At 39.0% G+C, this 16,965-nt stretch overlaps 1 protein-coding gene across 1 annotated transcript in view; it reads right to left on the bottom strand.

Annotated features, from left to right (window-relative positions):
* Positions 1-16,965, bottom strand: part of LOC100926423 (vesicle-associated membrane protein 7-like) — a 52,380-nt gene that overhangs the window by 18,779 nt on the left and 16,636 nt on the right. The window contains 2 exon segments of the mRNA XM_023505724.2: positions 8,753-8,754; positions 9,960-10,118. Of these exon segments, the coding sequence (XP_023361492.1) occupies positions 8,753-8,754; positions 9,960-10,118 (161 nt within the window).

Below are 16,965 nucleotides of genomic sequence, written 5' to 3'. Positions count from 1 at the left end.
ATTTAGTACTGGCTAAGACATAGAATAGTGGTTCAGTGGAAATAGGTTAGGTACATAAGATAAAATAGTCAATGACTATTATAATCTAGTGTTTGATAAACCTGAATTCTCCAGTTTCTTGGATAAGGACTAACTATTTGACAAAACTTTCTGGAGAAACTGGAAAATAGTATGGCAGAAACTAGCCATTGAATAACATCTTACAGTACCCTATACCAAGATAAGATCAAATGGATTCATGATTTTGACATAAAGGGTGATACTATAAGGAAATTAGTATAACTGTAAGGTATAGAGGGCTGAAACTCTGAATAAGTGTGCTTGAATCAGACAACTGAGCACTTAAGGCTAATTAGCTAGTGGATATGAGACAATAACTCTATTAGCATATGTTTGGATAAATGGCTCTTCTTACTGTTTGGTGCTTACTGAATGTTTGGTGTTAAGATAATTGTAGACAAGGATTTGAGGGCTGGGTGAGAGAGGAATGAGAGAGAGAGAGAGAGAGAGAGAGAGAGAGAGAGAGAGAGAGACCTTGTGGCAGGACTAGGAAGAGAGAAGTTATTGACTTTGGACTCGAGAATCCAGGATACATCTTTGGCAAGCTTCGTGGCAGTTTGCCTGCTTCTTTCACTTTTTCCACTAAAGACCAAGGGCTTTTACTTATCCTGATTCTGGTTGAGCCTGAGGCCTCTAGGGAGCTAGCCCAGACTTTACAGTGAGAGATAGTCTACCTGTCTGATTTATGGAAAAGGGAGGACTTTATGGCCAAAGAACTAGAAAACAATATGAAATGCAAAATAGATAATTTTGATTACATTAAATTACAAAGGTTTTGAACAAACAAAACCAATGCAGCCAAGATTAGAGGGGAAGTGGAAAGCTGTGGGAAATTTTTTTTATAGCCATTGTTTCTGATAAGGCCTCATTTCTAAAATATATAGAGAACTGAATCAAATTTATAAGAATATGTCATCCCTCAATTGATAATAATCAAAAGATATGAACAATTTTCAGATGATTAAAGCCATTTCCAGTCATAAGGAAAAAATGCTCTAAATCACTACAGATTAGAGAAATGCAAATTAAGACAACTTTGAAGTACTACTTCACATGTTTTGGATTGGCTAAGATGACAGGAAAAGATAAGGATAAATGTTGTAAGTGCAAGGGGGAAAACTGGGACACTAATGCATTACTGGTGGAGTTGTGAACTGGTCCAGTCATTCTGGAGAGCAGTTTGGAACTATGCCCAAAGAACTATCAAACTGTGCATACTCCTTGATCCAGCAGGGTCTCTGTAATGGGCTGAAGCTCAAGTTGATGCACTGAGGTCCCAAGCATGTGAGGCTAAATAGTAATTGGACTACTATACTCTATTAATATATATGCTTGGAGAAAGAATGGCCCCCACCCACTCTTTGTGCAAGTCCTGATGTGTTGTATAGGAAATGACGATTTTGGTGGGTGGAGGCAGAGGGGCAGAGAGAGGAGTGGAAAGGGAAGGCTGGCTGGCTTCTGGTCTGGTTGGCTTCTTGACTCAGCTGCACACATTGCTATCGTGATCCCCCCTTTACCTCCGATCCCCCTTCACCTCCGATCTTTCTTCACCTCTACTGAGAATAAAGATAGAAGATTTTCCCTTACCTGAATTCCTGACTCCGGCTGATTTTAAAACACGTGGTCATCACAGGTCTCTACTGAGTCTATAACCCAAGGAGATGATGAATGAGGGAAAAGCACCCACATGTGCAAAAATGTTTGTAGAAGCCCTTTTTATAGTAGCAAGGAATTAGAAATTGTGTGGATGCCCATCAGTTGGTGAATGGTTGAATAAGTCATAGCATATGAATGTAATGGAATATTATTGTTCTATAAGAAATGACGAACAGGCTGATTTCAGAAAAGCCTGGAAAGACTTACATGAACTGATGTTAAATGAAATAAGTAGAACCATGAGAACATTGTACACAGTAAGAGCAAGAATATGTTAAGATCAATTGTGATGTATTTGGCGCTTCTCAATAATGTGGTAGTCCAAGACAATTTCAATAAACTTGGGGTGGAAAATGTCATTTGCATCTAGAGAGAGAACTATGGAGACTGAATATGAGTTGAAGCATAGTATTTTCACCTTTTTATATTTGTTTTCTTTGTCTTATATATCTTCCCTTTTTTGTTAGATTTTTCTTACCCAACATGAAAACTATCGAATTGTATTTAAAGGGATTGCACATGTATAACCTATATCAGATTGCTTACTGTCTTGGGGAATGAGGGGTTGGAGGGGAGGAGGGAGGGAGGGGTAATAAGAGGAGGGAGAAAAATTTGAAACACAAAGTCTTACAAAAATGAATGTTGAAAACTATATTTATAGGTTTTTGGAAAAATAAAATACTATTGAGAGGAAAAAATGCTTGTAAAACATAATAAATTCCTTTTTGATTTTTAATTTAAAATTTTAAAAATTCTAACCACTAGGAGGAGCTAATGAATGAGACAGGGCTGTTCTAATACGCCTGCTTTGCAATGAAGGCAACCTTTGCTTCTTGCTTCCCTCGGGGGTTAGGTTTGGAGGACCCCAGAAAACCCTACTGGCCCAATCCTTTCTGTGTGAAGTTGGGATGTTTTTTCTCCCAATTTACTGCTTTCTGGTCCACTGGCCTTTTCACAAAAGGGAAAGAAAACAGATCCAGGGTTTAAATTGGTCTTGAACAGTCTGTTAAATTTATGAAAATATGAGACAAAAGCTTTGTCCTCCAACTGGGCTCCCTCCTGTGCCTCCCCACAAGCACTTCCCTCCTGGCCCCTAACTGCAGCTGCCCTCTCCAGGTGGGCCTACCATTACAAAGGCCTAACTCACTTGCTATTTTTATGCAGGACTTGTATAAAAGTTCAACGGACTCTCCATCAATTATAATCTACTTTCTATGCTGGTTATTTAATTCCATCCAATGGCTGCAACCCTTTGCTCTTTCCAAACTAATTAAGGACTTTTCTCCCCTGGTTTAATGCCTTTGATGGATTCAATGGAGCTGCTCTCAGCTGATGAAGGTATCCCAGTACTGGGTGAGGTGACTGATTTAGCTGGTCACCATCCTTACAAAGCCTTGCCATCTCAGGAAGGCCAGTGACCCCAATGAGAAGGCGAGGACCCTCTTTATTAACACACAACCAAAAAAAAGGGTAGTCATGGAGAAAAGGTGATAGGTTTTGGGGCTGGAACATTACAATTGGCTATACTGTGAAAGACAGGCTAGCATTCAGTGGAGGCTAATCACAAGCCTTTAACAATTAAGGAATTTTAATTGTTTTATGGGACCTATCTGCTTCTTGTACTCTTTGCTGAGGATCACAAATACCAGACTTGCTGTCTCTTTGGGAAAAAAGGGGAAAACTCTATTTCTTTGTGGCAGTCCTTTTTGTAGTGGCAAGGAACTGCAAATTGAGTTGATGCCCATCAGCTGGAGAATGGCTGAAAATGGAATGGAATGTTATTGTTCTATAAGAAATGATCAGCAGAATGATTTCAGAAAAGCCTGGAAAGACTTACATGAACTGATGTCGAGTGAAGTGAGCAGAACCAGGAAAAAACTGTACACAGTAACAAGTAATATGATGATCAACTCTGATAGACGAAGTTCTTTTCAACATTGAGGTGATTCAAAGTGATTCTAATAGATTTTTGATGGAAAGAGCCATCCAAATCCAGAGAGAAATATGGACATGGAATATGGATCAAAGCATAGTATTTTCACCTTTTGTTGTTGTTGTTGTTATTGTTTGCTTGTTTTTATTTTCTTTCTCATTTTTTCCCCTTTGATCTGATTTTTCTTGTGCAGCATGACCAATAAGGAAATATGGGGGAAACTCCGAGGGCGTGTCGCCGGCCTGGAGACTGCGGGTGAGAAGGGACCAGCGGCCCCTAGGCCCGCACCCTAGTTTTGTAACTAAAAAATGACGTTTTCTCCGCCCCCGCTCCTCCTTGCGGCAGGGGGGGCAGGGGCTGCCGAGGCCGCCCCTCAGCGTAAGAAGCTAGGAGGTGGGGGAGAGGAAGGGCGGCAGCCCCGTAGTGGAAACCGGCTCAACCCAGCTCCTGGGGGCCGCAATAAAAACAAGACCCAAACAAAAAAAAAAAAAAAAAAAAAAAAAAAGGAAATATGGTTAGAAGAATTGCACATGTTTAACCTATATTGCATTGCTTGCTGTCTAGAAGAGAGGGCTAGGAGAAGGGAGGGAAAAAATCTGGAATTCAAGTTTTTGCAAAGGTGAATACTGAAAACTATCTTTGCATGTATTTGGAAAAATAAAAAGCTGTTAAAAAAAAACTCCCTTTATTACACAAAGGCAGGCAAGGATTGACAAGATATCCTTTGGGGATGGCACCAAGTTAATTTTGCCTTAACAAACAGATACCAAGGAAGTATCCCAGGATACTAATATAAGAGATAACAACTTTTCTTTTAAACTTACTTTAAGCTAAACTCAGAGGGAAAATTGAATTTCTGAGCTCAACTCAAGGACGTAGAAAGGTGATTTTAGGCAGATACAGACTCAATTATAAAATTAATACAGCATAAAATCAATTGCATTGTAGAATCAATACAGAAGAAATCCATATAATAGAAACTAGAGAAATATTAATTTTGTCTTTAAAATGTAAAGTATGTGAAAGAGAGGAAAATTTCAGTTTTGGAAAAAATTTAGGACCTTATTAATTAAAAAACCAAAATAAAACTAGAGAGACCTTGAAAAAGGAAAGGGAATAAACATTTTTCAGTTCTTACTATATATCTGGAACTGTGCTAAGCACTTTACAGTAATTATCTCATGTTATCCTCACAACCCTTTGAGGTAGGTGCTATTATTATCCCTACTTTATAGTTGAGGTAAACAGAGGTAAAGTGACTTGCTTAGACTCATACAGCTACTGAATTGAGTGTCTGAAGTTGAATTTGAATTGTGATCTTCCTGGCTCTAGGGGTGGTGTTCTATTTACTTCACCACCAGCAGCCTCTAAATATTGAGAACATCAATAACTAACTGCCCACTCTCCCATCTGTTCAAAATCTTTATGAGTCATCTTTACATAAGGATGTATATCTGTGATGAGAGTATTAGTAGGGCATGAGGAGGCTTTTGAAAACAATATTTAATAAGGTTTCATCAAAGAACAGGTCATGACAGTATAGACTCATTTCTTGTAACAGAGGAAGAGATGAGGAGACACATTATAGATATAGTTTACCTAGATATTAGCAAAGTTTTGGTGAATTATCTCATACTTCTTTTTGGGAAAAGACTGAGATGTGAATTAGAGATAATACAACCAGATGAATTCAGAATTCATTGGATTTTCCAGACTCTGAGTTGACATCAATGTGGTAGGATGTCTTCAGTAGAGTACCATTTTGAGGGAGTGTTGTAGAAGCTGTAGAGGGCCATATGAAAGTCAGCAGATACCACAGAGCCCGTGACTTAACCCAAGTTTTAAAATAAGATTTAAACATCACATACAATAAAAAGAAAAAAAATAAGATTTCTTCTCTGCTACAAAGTGAAGTCCAAAAATTTTTACAAAGATTTTCTAGGACATGGGAGTACCATGCTTCTAACCCCCACGATGTGGAAGGGATAACTATATAAGCTCGATATGAATCAGCATTGAGATGTGGCCGCTAACAAAAGGAATTCCATTAAGGAGGAAGCTTCCTTCTCCCACCAAGAAACATGATTAAGGAAAACGACTGCATTCATCATGTTGCACTGATGGCCTATAGGAAGTCAGTCAATAGACTTGATAAATACTGGAGCCGAGCTGAAAAAAATTAGAGGTTGTTTCTTTCTTTTATGTTCCTTCTGTTTCTTCTTCACAGGATTCTCTATTGTTAAGGAAGCAAAATTATTTTCTAGAGACAAATGCCAAATTGACTTATGAAAAAGTTGTCTATACTGTATTGTGTCCATCTCCAGTTACCTTGATCTATATCTTGCCAATGGACTCAGATTGCTCTGGAAAAGAAAGTGAGTCTGGTGACTTTGTGCAGGCCTTCCTCACTTCAATCCAATTCACATGCATATCATGGTATCTCCTCCCGCACCTCTGTGCATGTCATGGTCCTCTTTGAGAATGAACGACAATAACTCTCTACTGAGAGAGGATTCATGGGAGTTTGTTATGGGCCAGAACTTGAAACAAGGTATTAACTCACTGGAATTGATAGAAACAATGCTTATGTACTTAAGTTTACACCTTTGAGAGTTCATACATTAGCTCACACATTAGAGTTCACAAGTCCAGAAGATTCACAAATGACACCTCCCACAATCCTACTCTCAGAGGAGGAATCAACCTTTGAGTTCACACCTCTAAAAGAGCATATAAAAGGACGACCCTCAGTGAGGAGTCAGTTGAGGAGACTGAGAGCCAGAAGTTAGGAGAACTGGAGATTCAGAGAGAGCTGGAGGCTGAAGCTGGCAGAGATGAAGGGCAAGCTGCAAGAGCTCTTAAAATCAAGGAGAGAGATAGGCCTCTAAGAAAGCTAACCGGGCTATTTTGGAAGAGACAATAAAGGATCTGAACTTTTAACAGCTGGCTTCATTTGAGGTGATTATTACTCTGAACTGAAATGAAGGCTGCCTCCAGAAGCCCTGAAAGAAATCTGCTCACAGAGGATGATCATATTTTTAGAGAAGAGAACACTATAGGAGTTTAAATTGGGAAAGAAAATTTCTCATCCTTCACCTTTTTGACCCTTCTGCAGTATCTGGCATTGTTAATCATTCTTCCCTTCTAGAAATTCTCTCCTTTATCACGTTTCTTTTTACTGTTCCTCATGGTTTTCCTACCTGTCTGACTGATCCTTCTCAGTCTTTATTACTGGATTATCTAAACTGACCCTCTCATAAAGAGAAGAAAACTGAGACCCAGAAAATAAAGGGGCTTTCTTGATATCACCCATCTGGAATACAGACCCAAGTTTTCTGACAGTGTAAAATCCAAGGCTCTTTTCTTTTTCTTTTTTGCTGAGGCAATTGGGGTTAAGTGACTTGCCCAGGGTCACACAGCCAGGAAAGGTTAAGTGTCTGAAGCCAGAATTGAACTCAGGTCCTCTTGACTTTAGGGCTGGTGCTCTATCCACTGCGCCACCTAGCTGCCCCAAGGTTCTTTTCTTGACACCATGCTGGTGCAAATTTGTAGAAGCCACTCCTTAGCCCAGGAGTCGGCAAGGAGCCATTGAAGATTTCAGAATAGAAGAGTACGATTGTGCCATGACCAAGCCAAGCAAGACTCAATGGGCAATACTGATACACTGATAGTCCTGGTATATATAGGAGTGATAGGAGGTGAAGCTAGGGCAATAATCTGTGCAGGGGACCATAAGGGCCTATCCGGCGGGGAGCACTGGAATAAAAGAGGGGCTGGATGTTCAAGGTAAGTGATAAGTATAGACAAGCTAAAGCTTGGGGATCTATTGGATATGATAGAGAAGAGTCAAAGATAAAAAGATATGAACATGGGAGATGGATATGATACTTTTACCAGAAGTAGAATAAGGCTTGGATAATCATACAAATTGGAATCACACCACCCCTGAAAAACCTTTGAGCCTTTCTTGCCTACCTACTATGTGCCAGGCACTATACTGAGAGCTCTGCTTGCTGCCTCTACTGCCCTCAGTCCTTCGTAATCTGGCTTCTCATCTCATTGATCAACTGAAAACTAATCCCTCCAAAGTCACTACTTATCTCTGAAGAGATAGCAGGATCAATCCTCACCCTTGACCTCTCAGAAGCATCTGGCACAGTTGATTATATCTATACCTATATCTATATTTTACATTTCCCCAGAGATTTATTAGATGCAGGCCTCTTCCTTCCTTCCCACACATGCCCCTTTGTAAGGGGAGTCTCTTGGGGAGATCCCTTATCTCCTGGTCTTTCTGCTTTCTTGGTTCTCCTCCCCCATACCTGACCAGCCCTTTCCAGGCCCCTTTCCTTCTTATCCCTCTTATCACAACCATTTCCTACCAGTGTTTGTCAGAGGCAGAACCAAGGAGGCAGCAAGTAAAAACAACAGCAAAGTTTGCTAATTACAAACACCCAGCAGGACACACACAGATGTGGCCCTGCAGGCTGCTATTGATGGGGACAAACGGAGATCAATGATAAAAGCCACATGGAAATAAAAACGCCATTAGGTCTATTAAGCTACAGGTCTTTGTGATCCTGATTTATGTAGGATTCAGCAAAGAGCAGGTCTCAGTGCCTCTGGCCCCTGAATTCCAGTTCTCCATGACAAAGGGTTCCTCTGTGCCCAAGGTCAGGCAGGCCAGACTTCACAGTGTACATCATGGACCCAGATTCTGGACACTAAGAGTGAACATCCCGAGGAAACAGTGCCCAAGTGCCCACTAAATAAAGGGAAAAGAGATCAGACAATGAGCACATTCCTCCTCCCACCCCAAGTCAGACCGGCAGAAGACCAGGGGAGGGGGTAAGGAGAGAAAACAGACAGCAGGGCTGACCAGACGGCTGGAGGGGACCAGATGGGGGTGACCCAGATGGCAGGAATGCCCAAAGGGAGGGCGGTGATCAGGCCTGAAGGAGTATGTGGTGGTCACCGGCAGGACGGGTGCACAGCGGGCTGAGAGCAGGGGTCAGCCGTCCTTCCCCCACTTCCAGAATCTTAGCCACATATGGGGCAGAAGATGAATAAGGTAATGGCCCCTCTTGACCTTTGGGTCAGGACTCCTGTGGTGGTTGTCAATACTAGGCATCTACACTGCCTCCTCACCCCACCCCTCCATTCCTCCAAAGTTAATAACGACCCCTTAAGTACCAAGCCCTTACAGTGAAGCAGGGAAGGGGGGAGCCTCTCTGGGACAGGAAGTGGGGGTACCCAGGACCGCTGTACCCCTATTCTCTTGCACCATTTCCCTAGTCCCTGAGTTAGGATGCAACTTTTAGGGGAAATGCAGCAAAGATCCTAAGGCCTCCTGACCTTATGAGAGCTATTGTTCTAACAGTCAGTGTGTCAATGATCCTGAAGTCTCCTGGCCTTAGGAACACTGGAGTACAGTACTACAGACAAGGCTGGTCCTCAGATAACAACCTATTGGTTAGTGATAACAGGGTTTCTGAGACAACTGGTGAGGAGTGTACAGACCCCTCCTCAGTTCTACCTCTAAGCCATGAAATTAGCATATCAGTGATATGAAGCACCCAATCTCTTTATTTTTTTTTTTCCTGTAAGTTTGTCTTCTTGCTCCTAGTTTTTTCCTAAATTTTTCTGGAACTTAGCCCACTTCAATTGGTGTTACAATTATAATAAACTTTGTCCCTTGACTTGGTGATGGGTTCAAGCCTGCAAATTCTTTTGAGATACCTCAAGACACGGGTCTTCGACTCCAACCTTTTTGGGGTCTCCTTTGAACCTCAATATCTGGGCACTACTTTGAGCAGCTGGCATTTCTGGGGCTGGCTCATCCTCAGTTGTTCCTGGGGCAGATCCCAGAGGGTACCAACCCGCATTGGTAAAGGCTCTTTCCTCTCCTGGGAGTTTCCCCTGTCAATAAAATCATAGGTCCTCCCTGTCCTGGTCCCTATCATGTTACTGAAAAGGGATCAAGCCACATTTCAGACACAATAAATATCCTGCTATTTAAAGAAACATGAATGAATCCTAAAGTAAAGAATTTCTTTGTGATGCAAATGAGCCAATTTACTAGTCTTATTTTTTTAGACTTTGAAAATTAAGAGTTTCTGACAACTGCAGAGATATCCTCAGCGTTTTGAGAGAAAGGAGAATGTTTGGTTTAAAAAAAAAAAAAAAAAAAAAGAGCCTACAAAAAGTGTGTCCAGTGTACTTTCACCATAATCCCCTTAAAAATACTCATGCCAAGACAAATGACCTTTGGACACTGGCATTGATGGCAAGAGTAGAAACAGAGACTTACAGCTACTTGAAGATTGTCTGTTCTGTCAATAAGTATATTCAGTTTTTCTTCTCTTTTCAACATTTTGTCAATATTCTGTGACATTGAATTTTTGACATCAGTCACTTGACTTTTCAGAGCAGAAATCATAAATTCTCCTTGATTTTGATTGTACTTCATCTGTAGGGAAAAGAATAATACATCAGGTTTATCTTGTACAAATACCATTCATTATAATACCATCTACTCATTAAAGCACAGGTGTAGAAAACTTGTCTCAGGTGAGACACCTACAAGGTAAAAGAAAAGGAGCACTCAAGTTCAAACAAGTCCAAAAGTATTGGACTGACTTATTCCCACAGAAAATCTCTAAAAGATATTAAAGTGTTTCTATAATTAGGCATTAATACGGCATATTTAATAAATAGCGGATCAAGTTTGTATAACTACTCTTGTCATCTTCATGTAGGTGATGTTAAGGGAGATTCTGAGGGGTATAATTATGCTAGACTATTACTGAAGTGTAAGCTGAGGAAGAAGATCCAAGGAATCTTGACCTTGTTGATGGGGGTAAAGAGATAGAGGTGGGAAGATGGGTTGTATTCCTCTTTTCTATCTCTATGGCCAGTTCCAGGCTTGTTTCCAACATGTCCCTCTTCAGCTATCCTCCTGTATCTTTCCGTGGATGGTCTTCCTTGTCTGTGGGCATCTTAGGGTAGGAAGGATGTAACCTGATTCTACTTAGGTGGTACCTATGCAGCTGTACAAATTTCTACCACCCAGACTGTCCCCAGATCATGACAGCATTAGGCTCTGGGCTTCAGGGCAATGTCCGGTACCTACTATCTATTCCCTCCCCTCTTCTCCCTCTTCCCCCCCCACTATACACACACACACACACACACACACACACACACACACCCTGACCCTCTTTTTTTTTTTTTTTTTTTTTCCTTTAAGTCAGCTGATAGAACAGGGGATTGAGCACTGAGCCTGGAGTCAGGGGAAGACCTGAGTGCAAAGCCTCAAATCCAGCCTCATACTAGTTGTGTAATCCTGGGTAAATCACTGGGCCTGGCACATAGTAAACACTATATAAATGCTTCTTCCTTTCCTTTCCTTTCCCTTTTCCCTGGGAAACAGAGAGGAGCACAGGTAGAACAATCATGGATTGGTTACAATGACTTTATCTTTTCCCCAAACTCATGTTTGTGAGAGAAATAATTATTTCTCTTATATGAATTATTAATTATTGAGTTAAGGTTTTCTGTTTTTATTTCCTCATTCAGAAATAAATCAATGCAGATTATTCAATCAGTTTTTGAAAAGACATTGCTGACAGATGAGATTGTCCATATCTTCTGGGTACATGCTTATATAATCTTGGGTGGAACCCCACCAAACTAGAAAGCCTTACAAAGAGACACCAAACTTGGTGAATTTGATGAAACCGACTCATTGTGTATGTAGATAAATCCCTAGGTTGACCAAGGTGGAACAATCTGGGTGGAGATGAGTTAAAGAGTGACATAATTAAAAGCATTTCCACTAGCTCCTTATTCATTCTCTTATTAACCCTTAACCAATTAAAATTGATTGCTGCCTCTTGGGAACCCTCTCTTCCAAGAGAGGCCTTAATGGATTCCTCTTTGATTTAGCCATAATCAATAAAATTATTAATTACCCAGAAAATATATCTCTCAAACTTTTCATGTTATTTGCATTTTGTTTATGCAAAAGCTTTACAGTTTTATGTAACCAATTTTATATCCTAAGATCTTTATTCATCTGTAATTATGATATCTCCTCTGCTCCTCTAATTTGCTTGTGATATGACCTTCTTATATTTAGGCCACATCAATTTGGAACTTGTTGTGGTATATAGCATAATTTATTGGACTATCTCTAATTTTTGCAAGGAGATTTTCCCAAGGAGATTTGTTAAAGAGTGACTCTTTGTCCTAGTAGATGGAATCTTTGGGTATAATGAACATCATGCTATGTTTTGATTTTTCTACTGATTGATGTTTCCATTTTTGAAATAGCTCTAAAGAGTTTTGATTATCAATTTTTAGTAAAGTTTGCCTTTTTAATTTTTTTTTCATTATTTTCCTAGTAGGTTGCCTTCTTTATTTTTTTTTCATTATTTTCCTTGATATTTGTGTCCTTTTGTTCTTCCAGAGAAATTTGTTATTTTTCCAAGCTTTGTAGTCTTTTGGCCCTTTGATTGATATGGTACTTAATTGAATTTAGTAAACAGTTATTTTTATTACATTGTCTCAATCTACTCACGAACAATTAGTGCTTCTCTAATTATTTAGGTTTGTTTTTGTTTCTATAAAGAGTTGTAGTTTTATTTTGTAGGGTTTTTTTTGTAGTTCTATTTATATAGTTCCTATTTATACCTCAAACATCACATTTATTATGCAGTTATTTTGAATGGAATTTACCTCTTCTTACTAAGTTTTGTGGGTAATATATAGGAAAACTGATGATTTCCATGAGTTTATTTTATATTTGACTACTTTGCAAAAGTCATTAATTTTTCTAATTTTTTTTGTTGGAAATCTCAAGTCCTCTAAATTAAATTACATATAATTTGGAAAGAGTGATAATTAAGCCATCCATAATTACCTTCATTTATGTTCCTCTCTCTCTGTTTTTAACTCTTTACAAGTTAGCTATTGACCCCATCATTCAGCTACAGCTACTCTCCTCAAAGATATGAATGCTCTTCTAACTGCCCCAATTTAATGGCCTTTCCTCAATCCTCATCATTCTTTATTTCCTCTGCAAACTCTGAAACCACTGATCTTCCTCTTCTTGATAATCTCTTTAATAATGGGTTTTCATAACATGACTCTCTCCTTGTTCTTGGCTGGATCTTCACAGATCATGCCCACGAAACATAGGTGATCACGAGATACCAAGTGGCCCCTTGCCACCTTCTTAGGTTTCTGACATTTTTCTCCCCTCCATATTCTCTGAGACCACTGTACATACTCCTTGTGGCGCTCTAGCACTTTCACTGGCTGCCTCTCTTGTCTGGATTTCTCTCCCTCATCTCTTCCTGAAAGTGAGAATTTAACTGGGACATTAAGGAAGTATGGGAAACCAGAAGACAAAGGTGAGGACTCCTTAATCTCAATGCCTTCCCTCTGAGATTACCTTCAATTTCTTCCTTCTAGATCTTGTTTGTACCTAGTTCTTTGCATATTCTCATCTCTAGATTGTAAACTGCTTGAGAGCAGAGAGATTTTTTTGTTTGTGTTTTGGTTTTCTTTGGATCCCAGTGAATGGGACTGATCGGGTGAAGTTTTCTGAGTTTATGAGACTAGGCCTAAATCACATGATCCCCATTTCCAGAGCCAGAAGATCAGGCCTTGGACCTTGGGGTGCAGGAAGTCACATGAAGTTAGTGAAGCTACAGGAAGTGCCATGCCCCACAGAGACAGACAACATTGGTGACCATTGGTCAAAGATGGTTACGTTCTTTTAGTCTATCCAATGAAAAGGCTCTGGTCTTTTGCTTTTTAAACGGAAACTGGTTAGGTTCTGCGAGCATATGGCAAGAGCTGGGTTGCCTCCTGGGTGGGCTAGGCCTCTCCTCTCAGGGATTAAATAAATGCTTTCTCTTTGTACCTGAAGATGTCTCTGATTAATTTGGGGAGGGGGTCTAGCACTGTCCCACACACCAGTGTTTATTACAGTGCCTAGAAAATAGTAGGTGCTTAATACATACTTGATTTCACTTGATTCTCTGTGTTTATTGCTTCAATTTCTTTTACTTGTTTTATAGCCACAGTAAGCACTCCTAGCACTATATAAAAATATAGTGTTGCTAATGGATATCCTTGCTAATTTCTGATCTTATTGGGAAAGTCTCTAATGCTTTTCCATTACAAATAATACTGGGTCTTGGAATTACACAGATACTATTTACCATATGAAGGAAAAGTCCGTTTATTTCAGTGTTTTTCATCAGAAATGGCCATTGTATTTTGTAAAACAAAATAAAACCCCACATAATATTTGTTTTTGTAGCTTCTATACTACTGAAACAACTTTGAATTCCTAGTTAAGTTTGTGGGATACAACTTGATCTTTGTGGAATTTTTTTTTTTCCTTTTAACCTTATAAGTCTTTGCTATAATATTTTATTCATTTGTTTATATTAGTTGTTCTGTTTTCTCTGTTTCTCCCTATTTGTATCAAAGAGGGAATTTGATAGTATCCTTTTTCCTATTTTTTCAGTTTTTATAATACCAGAATTTTTCTTTGAATATTCCACAGCATTCACTTGTAAATTAATCTGATTCTGGTTTTTTTCTGCTCTGAGTGTCCATTTATGGCTTATTCTATATCTTTTTCTCAGACTTGGCCTTTTTTCCTTCCTTTCTCCCTCCTTTCCACTCCCCCTTCTCCCCCCCCCTTTTTTTTTTGTCTAGGGGGCTATTCATTGGATCTGGTAAGCATGGGAACTTTGACTTGCTCCTTTTCCAAAATGGACTGCTTTCCCCCCGCTTTCCCTTAACTAATCTGGTGTGTCTCCTTTTTCTCCCTCCAGTCTTAGGAGTTCATCATTTTAATGCTGAAGTTTAGCAGGGACACCTGGCAGTCTAGTCACTGCAGCTCAGAACTCCCCAGTTCAAAAGACATGCCAGTCTTGTACTCCCTAGGAGGAATTATGAGTATGGAATATCTCATCTGGCAGTTTGGATTCTTTCTTTTGGACTTGTCCATGTAGGTATTTTTATATTTGTTAAATTATTCATTAATTTCTTTTAGATTTTTAGTGTATTAGATAGAATTAGATCAGACAATTTCTTGTAGTTTCCTTGATTTTTATTTTCCTGTGTGAATTCTTTTTCATGCTGGGTATTGGCAGCTTGATTTTTCTCTCTTTTAAATCAGATTAGTCAATGTTTTCCCTATTTTATTAGTTATTAATATGACCTCCTACAATCTCTGTATTCAATTTTGCTGATCTCTGATTTTTGGAATTTATTTTAGTTGGATTTTGATTTGTTATTTCTCTCTTTTTAGTTGAATGACCTGTTCATTGTCCTGTTCTTTTTCCTTTTCTTGTTGGTGAAGATATTTGTGAAGTACATTATCTCCTAGTACTATGGCTGCATCTCCAAATTTCTGTGTGATTTCTCCTTTTTGTCATTTTCCTCCATAACATTATCTATTGCTTCTATGATCTGTTTTTGGACCCACTGATAATTTAGTAAAGATTAAATTATTTAGTCTCCATTTAAGAAAGAGTTCAATGATTTTTATGGAAATGTTTTACATAATTGTACCTGAAATTTCTTAATGGGAGTAGGGGTGGGAATAAGGGAGAGAATCTGGAATGTAAAAGTTTTAAAAACAAATGTAAAAAAAATTTTTTTTTAATATTGATGCTGTTCTAATGGTAGAGAATTGATGTGAGAATCCCCTCTTTGGTCGGAGGAGCAGATTCAATGTGAAAAGAATTCATGAACCTGAAAAGTTTGAATGGCAAAAGGGAAGTTTATTGGCACTGAGAAGTCAGCTTTGCTAGAAAGGCAGACTTCTGAGTGGCAAAGTCCTGTTAGAGAAATAAAGGTTAGCACTGAGAAGAGAATGTCTTCACAGCAGGGAAGAGTCCTGGTAGGCAGCTGTGCCAAGAGGAAAGGCCCTTGGCAAAAGCATACTACTTCAGGCTTCTACAAAGACTTGGAGTTTAGAATTATCCTTTATAGAAGTCTGAGACTAAGGCTTCCAGTTGAAAAGAGAGCCAATACCCCCAGGCCTAGATACTTATCTTGGAGTTTCAAGCAGCTCAATATCAGGCCCAGATCTCCAAATGAATGAAATTCCTGAAGATCTGACTACCCAAAAGATCAATGGGGGATGATTTGCTCAAGATTTCCAGTTGAATGAAGCCACTTATCATAGGAAAAGGTTTGTCTGGAAAATATGCCTTCTTCTAGACTCTCTGGAGTCTGGAAGACCTCACTCTCCCTTCTTTTACAGATCAAAGGGGACACAGTTCTCAGAGTTCATCCTCCATTAATGTAACTGGGGAGAAATATTAAATAAATTTAAAAATGGAAAAAAATAAGAAAGGATTCAGACTTAAAATGGGCAAGATTACCAAGTTATTGGAAATTGGATGTGGCTGTCAATCTGTGCTGATAAAAGAGTAAATGTAAAGAAAAAAAGAGATGCCAAAGGGAGTGAAGGTGGTATAAAGCATAAAGGTATATGATAAAGGATAAGAAAAGAGAGCAGATTTAATATTGTAGTGATTTGCACTGTGTGATGGTTCTATTTTTGACCCAGCCAAATGACTTCTTCTTAGGTTGCTCTCCTTCCTTCCACAAAGGAAAGATATAAAGACTGGGAAACCCTTCATACTTTTCGGGCTTCCCAGGAACAATGAAAAACTGGAAAAAAACTTTCACTGTGAAACTCAATAAGGTGGCACATTTGAAGAACCAGAGGAAAATCCTTATCTGTTTCAGGAGGCTGAAGGAAAGAGGAAAAGGGAGGAGAAGGAAGAGAAAAACATGATGATTTATACCTCTCAGCTAAGAGGAACTGAGGCACCTAGTTAATTGTCAGTCAATTAAGAACAATAGAGGTCTGTTTCTTCCTTAGGTTATGTATCTGCTTGCTCTATAAATCAGTCAGTAAACAATCATTTATTAAGTCTCTCCTACAAACCAGGCATTGAGCCAAAGGCTTTGCGATATAAAGACAAAAATAAAACAGGAGCTTTCATTCTAGTGGAGGTGACAAATTGTACATAAAGCAATATAAAATAAATATAGGGTAAATTTAACAAGGGGGAGGAACCAATATCTGGGGAGGATTAGAAAGGCTTAAAGTAGAGGGTATCATTCAAGCAGAGCTTTGAAGGAAACAAGGTATTCTAAAAGGCAAAAATGATTAATAATCATATGAAAAAATGTTCCAAAATCACAAATAGTTTTTTATCACTACTAAGCTTATGCTCCAAAGAGATTAAAGAAAGAAGGATAAAATATATTTT

Source organism: Sarcophilus harrisii, chromosome 6, assembly GCF_902635505.1.
Source record: "Sarcophilus harrisii chromosome 6, mSarHar1.11, whole genome shotgun sequence".
NCBI classification, from domain to species: Eukaryota; Metazoa; Chordata; class Mammalia; order Dasyuromorphia; family Dasyuridae; genus Sarcophilus; species Sarcophilus harrisii.
This window is presented reverse-complemented; position numbering and strand designations above follow the sequence as displayed.